We start from the raw sequence: 12,444 nt of genomic DNA, 5'->3' as shown, positions 1-12,444 counted from the left end.
CAGGACTACAGGTTTCTCCACTATCCAGAAGCAGAACATTCCTATAAAACTTTTCCTAAGCTGACATGGCAGAAAACGAAGAAGCAGTTACCATTGATTTATATGGAAAAGTTTTTTAGTTTTCCGAGATCCAAAAAGTAACCTACTAATTCGTATCAGTTAACATACAAAGGCTAAAATAATACAGCATTTAGTAGAAGCAACAGTGTGCTCTCAATGTTCAGGGTGCACCGACTCACTACATCACAAATGCTGGACACTGTTTTCACTTCTTTTGTAAAAGTGAAAATCCTCTTTGAACAGGTTTTAATGTGGGTCTTTCGAAAAAATAAAGTGGTGTAACCAGAACTTTCAACAAGCAGGGGATGCCTGTATTTTTAAAGAGCAAACTCATGTGAGTAATCTCCAAGAGTAAGCGTTTCCCCCTAGGAGCTGCTGTGTTCTACTTCATTCAGAAGCACTCCAGTACTCCCCAGCTCTCAGCAGTGGGGGATCAGCTCCTGTTCCGAGTATTTCAGACTGGGAACTGCAGATGTTCTTTGTCTGTCAGACTATTTCTCCTTTCCCTTTCTCTCCTCTCCTTCTCTTTCCTCTGTTTCGGTCCCCTTCTCCTCATCCTCTCAGTCTTCCAACCCTAGCTTACTAAAAGGAGAATGCTTTCTCATGGTTCACTTTAATTGTTTTTGTAAAAAGATTTTTTTGACTCTGGTTGGGTAGCTCAGTTGGTTAGAGCATTGTCCTAATATGCCAAGGTTGTGGGTTCAATCTCCAGTCAGGCTACATACAGGGAGTGTCCAATAATGCATAAGTGGGACAACAAATCGATGTTTCTCTCTCTCTCTCTCTCTCTCTCTCGCTCTCTCTCGCTCTCTCTCTCTCTCTCTTTCTCTCTCTCAAGTCAATAATAAAAAAAAGATTTTGAAAACCTGGTTACTCAGTGTTGTGCTTTGCACAGCCCCTATATAGAACAAATGAAAGGTAGACAAAAAAAATACATTGACCAGAATTTTTAATTTTAATTTAGCCTTTATTGATTTTAAGAAATTATTTTTAAGATGCACCTTAAAGGTGCTTTTAAGTACTTCTATTAAAGCTTATTCTAGGAGCAAGTGGAGGGAAAATCGGCGACATTTGTAATACTGTTAACAATAAATAATAAACTTAAAAAAAAGCTTACTCTATTCCCTGAGTTCTTAGTAGGCACTCAGTGATTTGTATTAATATAAATACACACATGGGTATGAATAAGCATAATGTACGTTTGTTCTGTGGTAAAGACCCCCCTTTCCTATCAAATGCTGTCGGGTCCAAACAAACATTTCCCCATCTTCGTTGTGCTCTTAGTGAATTTTTATTTATATTCACATGTTTAACTGTCTTACCTAAATCTATGGATAGACTCCTCTTACTGTTTTATGCTGTTCCTCGAGTTGACTTCCAAATGGAACACTTGTGTAAGATAAATGTTTTGTTCTGAGTATGTTGCTATGAACCATGCCCATCTCTTCCATAATGCCATGATTATGCAGAAACCTGCAGGGTGAAGTGGAGATTGGTTGCTGTGAGAGTCAGCTTGTGCTTTGGAGTGAGGATGCTGCATCATTATTAATGCTCCCTTTACTTGCATGTCTCTCGCTAACAGAAGGCCGTGAGCTGACATGTTCAGGATCTTGGAAATGTTGGAAATAGCCAAACAGTTCCTGCTCATTAGTCTCTTTAGAAATATCACGAGGCAACCTCAAGGCCACGTGACATTTCTATATTTTGTTTTTAGATATTGTCTGCATTATTTTTGATCACGAGGCGAAGAGCCACTAATGAGGCATTCTAATTTTTTTAGACTGTCAGTCCCTGGAGTCAGTTTGTCTGGATCTCTAATCCTGGCCACTCTCTCTGTCTGTGATTTTAGGCAAGTTACTTTTCCTTCTAAGCCACAGATCCCCCCTCTATAAAATTTGAGTAAAAATGAACCCACCACAAATTTGGAGGATTAAATGGAAAAAAAGAAGGATATGATGTGCATGACTCATTGCTGGACACATAATATGTACCCAGTAATGTTAGCTATTATCATTATTGCTAATCAGATTTTTATTACTTTAGGCTTAAAAGTAATTTATTATGTGTATATAAAGAAATAGTTTGAAAAGTGAATGTGATTTGATTAGAACAAATAATAGTTTATTTTTCTATTCCCACACTCAAAGTGGGTGGTGTGGCAATGGCCTTCATTTTCTTGGTCCAGTGAGTACAAAGGCTCTAGCAGTGGGGAGAAAAGTCCCTTAGAAAATGTTTATCAAGTCAGTTTTTATGATAGATCACAACAGGAAAATAGTTTTTGTTCTCACCTCAGTAGTGATGCCAAGCTCTGTGGAAAAGGAAACATTAAAAAAAAAAGTAAAAAGCTTGATTAGTTTTTTTAAGTGAAGAAAATCAATACCTGCTTTTAATAATTAAAACAATACAGATGAATATAAATTAAATAGTGATGTGTTCCTTCTCAGGATTAAATTTTATAAAATTATAAAAAGAAAAGAGAAAGAATGTTAGAGGCACACATGAACACTATATTGGAGGACAGCTGAAGCTTCATCTTACATCCAAGATGGACACCTCCAGCAATTTCATATGTATATTTTTAGAAATCTTCTTTGCTTACAATAGAATTTCCCCTTTTCTCTTTTCCTTTTTAAACAAAAGTGAAATACAAGGCCTACTCTTTTGCACCTTGCTTTGTTTTATCTGATGTTGTATCAAAGATTATTATAAATTAGCACTTACAGATTTATCTTGCCTTTTTTAAAACAACTAAATGGTATTTTAGCTGCAGTGTCATAATTTATTTAGTCAATCTCCTATAATCAACTTATAGGCTTTCTAGGTCTTTTGCTTTATCAGTAATCTTCAGTGAGAATTTAATAATTTATGTGTATTATATATTTTTATATATCTATATATGTGTGTGCATATATGTGTGTATGCATATAAATATGCATGTGTGTGGTGCAAATATGCTACAACTGTGTAGGAGAAATTCTGATGCGTGTTTACATTTTTAAAAATTGATTTTAGAGAGAGGGAGGGGGAGGAGAGAGAAAGAGAGAGAAAGAGAGAGGGAGAGGGAGAGAGAAAGAGACAGAAAGAAACATGAATGTGAGAAAAACATTGATTGGTTGCCTCCTGCATGTGCTCCAACCTCGACCTGGGATGGAACCATAGCCTGGTTATATGCTCTGATTGGGAATTGAACCTGCTACCTTTTGATGCATGAGACAATACTTCAAACAACTGAGCCACCTGGCCAGGGCAGCATCTGAATTTTTGATAGCTATCCCTACATTGCATTCCAAAGAGTTTCCTATGTCGCCTGGCATCAGCAGAGGAAGAGGTTGCCAGTTCCCCATTCCTTTGCTAGCATTAGGTAGTATCATATTTTTTATTATTTTCCAATTTGATATGAGAATGTAGTATCTTATTTCATCTTCTGCTTTAAAACTTCAGTAAGATTGATGTATCAGGATAAATTCCTAATAGATCAAAGATCTAAATGTTAATCCATATGTGTATTAGGAGAAAATATGGGTAAATTCCTTGGTAACTTGGGAGTACAGAAAACTTTCTAATTATGACTCAAAATCCAGAAGCATTAAGAGGAGAAGTAGATAAGTTCGATATCCTAGTATAAAAAAGTATGAAGAAACTATAAAAAAGTAAAGTGACAAACTGGGGAAAAATATTATAACTAATATAGACAAGAAATATTTTCTCATATATAGTACTAGAGGCCCAGTATACAAAATTTGTGCATGGGGGGGTTTCCCTAAGCCCAGCCTGTACCCTCTCCAATCTGGGACCCCTTGGGGGACATCCCTGCCACAATCCAGGACTGCTGGCTCCTAACTGCTCTCCTGTCTGCCTGTCTGATGGCCCCCTAGCCACTCCCCTGTTGGCCTGATTGATGCCTAACTGCTCCCTGGTCGGCCCAATCGCCCCCAACTGCCCTCCCCTGCCTGCCCGATCGCCCCCAACTGCCCTTCCCTGCAGGTCTGATCGCCCCCAACTGCCCTCCCCTGCTGGCCCGATCTCCCACAATTGCCCTCCCCTGCTGGCCACCTTATGGCGACCATCTTGTGGCAGCCATCTTGTAGTGACATGGGGTGGCCATCTTGTGATGACGTCACGCAACACCACCTAGACTTTGATTATATAGGATGTTTATGTGTGTAACTAAATTAAAAATTGAAATGAAGATGACTATCTGATATAAAAGTTAGCAAAAGATACGAACAAACTGAAAACTGGAAAAAAACAAACCTGAACCCTGCAAATGGTTCGTAAACATATGAGAAGCTACTCAACTTATTCATAATAAGAGAAGTGCACGTTAAACCTCAGCTGGCTTTCTGTTTCTCTCTTGATTGGCAAAAGTTCACAGGTTTGATAACACACTCTGTGGGTGATGCTATGGATAATAGGCAGTGTCTTGCGTTGCTCATGGAAATGGAAAGTGAGACATGCCTTAGGGAGGAGAATGTGACAGTATATAATGCAGTTACCTATGAATTTGGGTAACCCATCAATCCTGCTTTTTTGGATTTGGTCCAAAGATTACCTGGGAAGAATATAGAATAATATATGCACAGTGATTTCATGGCAGCACTATGGTTTGATAATGAAAGACTAAATAATCATATCTTGAGGTCTAGATTCCATCTGGCCAGCCCAGCCGTGGGCAAACTACGGCCCGCGGGCCGAATCCGGCCTGTTCGGCTGTTCTATCCTGCCCCCGGAGCCGAAAAGAGCAGAGGGTTTTCTTGCTCTCCCCTCCGCTCCTTCTCCAGCAGCAGTGTTAACATGTATTGGTTCACACAAACACTCCATCCATGCTTTTGTTCCGGCCCTCCGGTCCAGTTTAAGAACTCATTGTGGCCTTCGAGTCAAAAAGTTTGCCCACCCCTGGGCTAGCCTAAAGTGTGTAGCCTTCCAAACCAGTCCTGATATTCCAGCTCAGGCATTGGCAATATTTGACTAATGTGCAGATGACTTTCAGTTCCATATCGGGAATTAACAGTAGTGCTGAAGGTCAAATCTCAAAGTAGATAAAAGCCTTTTTTGGGTCCTTTTCAAGTCTGTCTCTGAGTGTGGTGTCTTCTTACTGTCTTTTCCTTCCTTGGTCCATTCTTGTCCATCTACCTCATCCTTCTTTACCTAAGGGCTCTTCTGTAATATTGTTTCTTCCTCCTGAACACTGGAGAACCTGCCATGAATGCTCTGATTAAGGCAAGACCATAAGATGTTAACCTTCTCTTCTCAGATATTTAAATCAGTAACCTATTCATCTACTAGTGGTAGTATATTGGATGATGAGGTTCTGGAAAGACAGGTTTTTGCATATTTCTTGTTTGTTTTAGATGGTGCTACTCCAAGACGACATGCTAAGTTCACTTACTTCTTCTGTTTCAGCTTCATTTCATTCTCATCCTCCCTCTCATGTTAATGTTTGAAGTTGGGATATCTTAAAATTGATAAGAACATGAATGTAAAGTCCCACTCCTCTTGAGGAGCTGTTACTGAGTTGAAAGTGTTTTTTATAGTAAATGGCCTCTTAGATCCCTGACCTTTCTCCTCCTGTTCTCCCTATGGCCAGTCACTCCGTTTGTCTCTCTGTCACTAGAACATGGCAAGCTTGGTCCTCTTTCTAGGCCTTTGCTTTTGTGGTATCTCTCAGAAAGCTCTTCTGATCTTTGCAGATTCTTTCCCATCATGTAAGTCCCCGTTCAGGTTTGAACTTCTGAGGGAGACTTACTTTGACTAGCAACACTCCCCACCCCCAGTTATTCTTTGTCCATTACCCCCTTTTATTGTGCTAATATCATTGACTGAAATTATTAGCTTGTTTCCCTATTTTTGTTTTTTATCACACTTCCTCCGTAAGACTGTAAACTCCTTGAGGGTAGAAACTCTTGCCACAGCTCTACCCTCATAATTTAGAACATAGCCTGACACACAGTGGATCTTCATCATGTTGTGGTTGTTGACTGACTGTTTTATGCTTGTAAGTAGAACAATCTTTTGGCAATAATAAGTAAGATATATTTACACAAAACTGAGTTAAGAAGTAATTGGATAAGAAACTGTGTTTATTGGAGGAGAGACTTCTCTTTTGTGGGATAGTTACTATTCCGTTAGGTAATTTTGTGGGCATTTTGGTATATTCACAGGTTTTCTGTTGATTGTAACTACTGGGTCACCAGCATAGTGTTCACTTTATTTTGAAAGTCAGCACATCCTAACATTGACAGAATTCCAGACCAAGTGGAATGATTTTGCCTTATATATTGCTGAAGTTCTCCTTGAGCAGCTTTTGTTGAGTTATCTGGTGGCTTTATGGTGACTCAATAGAAGAATGTACCAGGATACCAACCTGACATCTGGCACAAGTAGTTCTGCCTTTAGGTTTTTGTTGGTTTGTTTTTATTGATTTCAGAGAGGAAGAGAGAGGGAGAGAGAGATAGAAACATCAATGATGAGAGATAATCAATGATCGGCTTCCTTCTGCATGCCCCACACTGGGGATCAAGTCTGCAACCCGGGCATGTGCCCTGACCAGGAATTGAACCATGACCTCCTGGTTCATAGATCAATGCTCAACCCTGAGCCATGCTGGCTGGGCTATTTGTTTTAAATAAATCCACAGTCTTTATATTTTTGCCATGAGCTAACAGATATAATATGCTGGGGTCCAACCCCAGCAGGTCCAGGGGTCCCCAAAGGTGTGGACAGAGTCGGCGAAGAAGGAATGACACGGAGACAGCGTTCAGTTGATCAGCAGCCTAGCCAGGATCTCTAGCCAAGTTCTGGTCAGGATCTCTAGCGAAGTTCTGGTTAGGATATCCAGCCAGGTTCTGTGTCCATGTTCTCTCTCTATTCCAAAGGTTAGGGCGTTTCTTATCTCCATTCCAGGGAGTAAAGAAAAGCATGATTGTTCGTAGTTAGTGATTAATTACCCGCCTGGCACTTAGTTAAGGGGTTTTATTCCCTCCCTAACTTCAGGGGAAAATCCCTACCTGGGGAAACAACCTTTCTTGGAGAGGTGACCTTGGTTAAAACACATAGTGCCAAGAAGGTGAGCAAACATATTAAGAACAGTATGCCATATATGCCAGGTCCCTTGAAACAGCAAGGATGGACTGGCTCCTGGCAATAATACATTGCTCATAGTTTTGCTTTGTCTTTCCAAACTCCACATTCATTTAGTACATTAATGAGTCCCCTCTATGTACCAGGCACTGTCATAAGTGCTGGGGATATAGCTATGAGTATGATAAAGTGTTAGCTCTAAATTGTTGTTAAATAAATTGGTGACTTACTTGAAGCTCATTTCAAAAAATTAGCATGACCTCAGAGCTTTAGGAGGTTGGTATGTAGGTCTCTGTCATCTTTCTTCTTGAATCTACTTGTATACTCTTTAGTGTTTCATGGTTACTCGAATGTCTGTTCTGTGCCATTACTGTGTTAGATCCTGGACATTCAGATAAAATTGTTGTCTTCGGTATTTCTTAACTAGTAATAAGTACAGGCTGGAAAAATGAATTATTTTAATACGCAATTATGAAGTGCCAGAATGCTTTATGCAGTCTACTGTGGGAGTGCAGAGAAGAGGCTTCTAAGAAACCTTTAGCTGAAACTGAAGGTGGATGGGCAGGTGAAGGGTTATCTGAGTTGCCATTCTGAAGAAAATAAAGGTATTTTAGTCATATGGCATAGCACAAGGTTTAGGAATTTCAGGTGGTTTGGTGTGGCTGTGGAGACGAATGAATTTAAGGAGAAATGAATATTGAAATTGGGGAGAAATGAATATTGAAGTTGAAGATCTGGATAGGCCTTGAATATCACTGTGAAATCATTGGAAGATTTCAAAGTGCTACCGTCAGATTGATATTAGAGGAGTATCTTTCAGATGGCATTGTGGGGAATCATTTGGAGGGAATTAGAGGAGGTAGGTGAATGCCCATCATTTCCAAGTTTAAGCAGGGAAGTTGACATAATCAAATTTATGTTTTATGAAAGGCCACTCTGCTGTTGACATACACCGTGGTAGTGGTGCGGGGCGGGGATGAATAGGAGGAGTGAGATGAGTATAGTAATAAGGAACTTCCCTTGCCTTTTTAGCATTTCAAGAATTTTTGGATCTTTATAGAAACATTTTATCATTTTTTATAATAAAATTTTGGGCGAGAAGTTTTTGCCAAGTTACTAAAGCTTTGATGTGCTCCCCCCCCTTTCATGTAATGTTCGCACTTGAAACCCCCTTCTAGCATGGAGGTTGTACATACAGGCATCCCTTAGTCCTCTTAGTTCTTCATGTTTTTTGACCTCAGCTTTGGTTCTTACTAAAATACCATTGAAGGTACTGCAGTTTTCAATTTTGGTTTTCCTTTCATTGTGGTCATCCTATTTTAAAGTGTAAGTCCTTTTAGGCAGCAAGGCAGTTGGAATAGCGTCAAGCTCTTGAGGCATTTGTAAATTCATGTCTATAAACACAATGGGTTTGGGTGATTTGTTGCACTGCTGGTGAGTTTATTATAGTATGTAACAATATCTAATCAAATTGTTGAGAGGAATAAAAGCCTCAGTTTAAGGTTAGTCTTTAACATTTACAAGGAGGACAAATTATATTTTTAATAACTTCTCAAACTGAAGAATATTCAGTGTATGATAATACATGTGCTTGAAAAATATTAACATGCAGTCCCAAAGGGGCAATTTTCTATTCAGAGGCAAGTTTAAGACAGTTTCACTTTAGTTTTTGGAAGTTATTAAATACTCTCAAGTATTCGAAATACAGGAAGCAAATGTTGATCCTCTTGATATTTTAAATGAAAAGATAATAGCAGAGGTTATACATTTAAAATATCTATTTCTCATGAATATTTCCACATTATAGCAGTTACCTACTGTATTGTAATTGCCTGTTTACTTGCCTTTCTTCTCTACCTCTCTCTGCTCTCCACCACCAGTTCCAGTGCTACTTAAGTAAGCACTTGGATATTTCTGACCGATTAAATGTGACACTTTTTTTTTCTTTTTTTCTTTTTTTAACAGAAAATGCATCAGACGCAGATTTATGGCTCCTGAATAGTTGCACTGTAAAAAACCCAGCGGAAGACCACTTTAGAAATTCAATTAAGTAAGTAGAAGTTAATTTTTTTACAAGTGAGGTAAGACTTGATTTAAGGAAATTAGCTTTTAAAAGATTACTAATAATATCAATATTCAGTATGCATCAAAAAAGTATAAATTGGATTTTAATATATTGTTTTTGCATTTATCTGCTAAAGAAGGAAATGTTAATGTAAACTTTTCTAATAGGCCAGTGGTCGGCAAACTGCGGCTCGCGACCCACATGCGGCTCTTTGGCCCCTTGAGTGTGGCCACGAAGTTTCAATTGCACTGTCCGTGCGCGCCCGCACATGGTACTTTGTGGAAGAGCCACACTCAAGGGGCCGCAGTTTGCCGACCACTGTAATAGGTGATTTGTATATTTGCGAAGTTAGCAAATAGGTGATTGGAATATTTGTTAAGTATTAAAAATGTTCTCTTCTCAGGTAATCCATTCTGTACGTCCTGAACCTACCCAGAGCAGTCCTTAGCCTCTTTTCTCTCCCATGACCATTAGCACTGTTCTAGGTGCTGGTAACGCAAGGGAAATGCAGATTGTTGGGGGAGATGAGCATGTAAGCCCTTGGTTCTTGCTTTGTCCCCTCAAGTTTAAAGTGAAAGAATATCTTCTGTTCACATGTGCTCTGAGTTTTAGCCTACCCACCTTCTTAGAAATCTCATTTCATAAACTATTTCCTCATTCTCCTATGTTTTCTACCTCTGCAGTCCCATTGGTGCCTTGTCATTGACATTTAATTATGCTCAGGTCTAATCACCCCATGGATCCATTTTAGCTATAGTCGGATTTTTCTTCTTGCCTTCCTAGCCAGACTTGAGATTCTTCACCTTCTAACTTCAATCTAAAACTCATTCCCCTCTCTTCCCAAATTGGTTTTATTATGAAATATGCATATATAAGATTTATGAAACCTATAGTTTAAATAATAATAATAATAATATTGCCATTAATATGTCCACCACCCAGCATAAGCAATATGATGTTGTCAAGACCTTAGAAATTCTCGTGTGTCCCTCTTTCAGTCACATCCTAAAAAGAAAATTTTATCCTGGTTTCTGTGTGTCATTCCATTGCTTTATTAGTAAATTTATCATCTGTTAAGTATATCTCTAAACAATTGGTTGTTTAGTTTTGCCCTGTTTTAGACCTTATTTATTGGACTTAAACTTTTGATGTTCTGAGATTTGCTTCTTTTCCTAAGCAAATCCATGATTTATCCATGTTGATGGATATAAAATTTTTCTGGTTCCTTGTTGCATGAGTTTGCCACAATTTATCCATTTTATTGTTTATAGAGTTGAGGTTTTCCAGGACTTTCCTTGTATGAATGAAGACTGCTGCTATGAATATTTTGAACATGGTTTCTGGTGCACATATGCAAGACTTATTTTAGGATGTGTAACTGGGAGTTGAATTATTGGGTCATGGATATGTACATAAGTCAAACTTTAATAGATAATGCCAAACTCTTCCCAAATGCATGTGTCATTCACTCCTACCACTAATGGATGCGGGTAGTTGTTTTCAATTCTTGCTGATACTTGATATGGCCAGACGTCTAACTTTTGACAATCTAGTGGTGGAGATGGTATCTCAGTGTGGTTTTAATTTGCATTTCCATGGTTACTAATGATGTTGAGCATCTTTTATGTTTATTGGCCATTTTGATTTTCCTTTTTTGTGAAATGGCTTTAAAATTTTTTTTCCTGTTGAATTGTCTTTTATTTATTTGTGGGAATATGTTACATGTAGACTAGATACTAATCATTACATGTTACACATGTTGCAGATATCAATTGTGGCTTATCTTTTGACTTTCTTTAGTGCTGGAGATAAATTTCGGTTGAACATTTATGTCTTTCCTTTGAGTGTATGCTATTATTGTTTAAGAACTCTTTCCTTACCCTGAAGTTAAGGTATTCTCCAGTATTTTCTTCTAAAAGTCTTACGGTTTTTACTCCTTGCACAGATTTATAATCTGTATGGAGTTGACTTTTTTGTTTGCTTATATGGTGCTAGAAAGGGGTCCAGTTTATTTTAAATTTCAAAAAAGTTTTATTATTTTTCATGTAGGATCCAAATTTTTCCAGTATCATTTATTGTTTTGTTTTTGTTTTTAAAAGATTTATCCTTTCTCCCCTTAGCTATGAACTAGTGGTCCAGTGCACGAATTCATGCACGGGTGGGGTCTGGCTGGCCCGGCCCCAATTGGGGCAGATTGGGACTGGGCCTGTTGGGAGGAGGAGATGACAGGAGGTTGGCCGGCTGGCTGGCCTGCCCCGATTGGGGCCCAATCAGGGCTGGGCCAGATTGGGGGATGGGCCAAGGGCAAGTGGCTGGTGGGCCCTGCCCCTGATTGGGGTGGGGGGGCCGATCAGGGGCCAGTGGCCTGGGGGTGGGGGCATGGGTGGTTGGTCACCGGCCTGCCCCTTATTGGAGTAGGGGGGAAGATCGGGGGTTGGGCCAGCTGGGAGGAGGGGCCGCAGGCAGTTGGCTGGTTGGCCCCACCCCCTGTTGGGGTAGGGTGGCAATAAGGGACGGGGCTAGCGGGGAGGTGAGAGAGGCTTCTGCCACCGCTGCTGCACTCATCAGCCATGAGCCTGGCTTCTGGCTGAGCAGCGCTCCCCCCTGTGAGAGTGCACTGACCACCACGGGCCAGCTCCTATGTTGAGAGTCTGGTTCACTGGCCACAGTAGGCATCATAGTGACCGATCATTCTGGTTGTTATGGCGTTCCAGTCACTGGCTTTTTATATATATAGATTACCCACTTTGTCATATTGAGTGTCCATAGATGCTTGGGTCTATCTCTGGGTTTTATTTATTTTTTATTATTCTATTTCCTTATTATGATACTTGTTGTACACAGCCATAATTAGTATAGATTTATATTAAGTCTTGATATTTGAGAATGTTCATGTGTTTTTGTTTTTCTTTAAGGGTGTCTTGGCTTTTCTTTGCCCTTCCATATAATTTCAAGTGATTTTGATTTTGATTTTGACTACATTGAGCTGTCTTCTTTTTTTTTTTTGTTTTGTTAATCCTCACCTGAGAATAATTTTTCCACTGATTTTTTTTAGATAGAGTGGAAGGGAAGGAGGAGAGGGAGACAGATTGAAAAAGAGGAGGGATGGAGGGAGGGAGGCAAAGAGAGAGAGAAACTGATGTGAGAGAGAGACATCCATTGGATGGTTCCTCCATGCACCCTGATCTTGCCAGGGCTCCACCTGCAGCTGAACCAGAGGCCTTTTGGTCCACAGGCTG

The 12,444-nt window shown here is 39.6% G+C and overlaps 1 protein-coding gene across 5 annotated transcripts in view; it reads left to right on the top strand.

Annotated features, from left to right (window-relative positions):
- CDKAL1 (CDK5 regulatory subunit associated protein 1 like 1) overlaps nucleotides 1-12,444 on the top strand; it is a 681,380-nt gene that overhangs the window by 99,718 nt on the left and 569,218 nt on the right. For all 5 annotated transcript variants that reach the window (XM_006757272.2, XM_006757271.2, XM_006757274.2 and 2 more), the window contains one exon: nucleotides 9,106-9,190. In XM_006757272.2, the coding sequence (XP_006757335.1) occupies nucleotides 9,106-9,190 (85 nt within the window). The remainder of the gene's footprint in view (nucleotides 1-9,105; nucleotides 9,191-12,444) is intronic.

The sequence above is a fragment of the Myotis davidii genome, unplaced genomic scaffold (genome assembly GCF_000327345.1).
Source record: "Myotis davidii unplaced genomic scaffold, ASM32734v1 scaffold53, whole genome shotgun sequence".
Classification (NCBI taxonomy): Eukaryota; Metazoa; Chordata; class Mammalia; order Chiroptera; family Vespertilionidae; genus Myotis; species Myotis davidii.
Note: the sequence above shows the minus strand (reverse complement) of the source record. Positions and strands in the feature narration are given on the sequence as shown.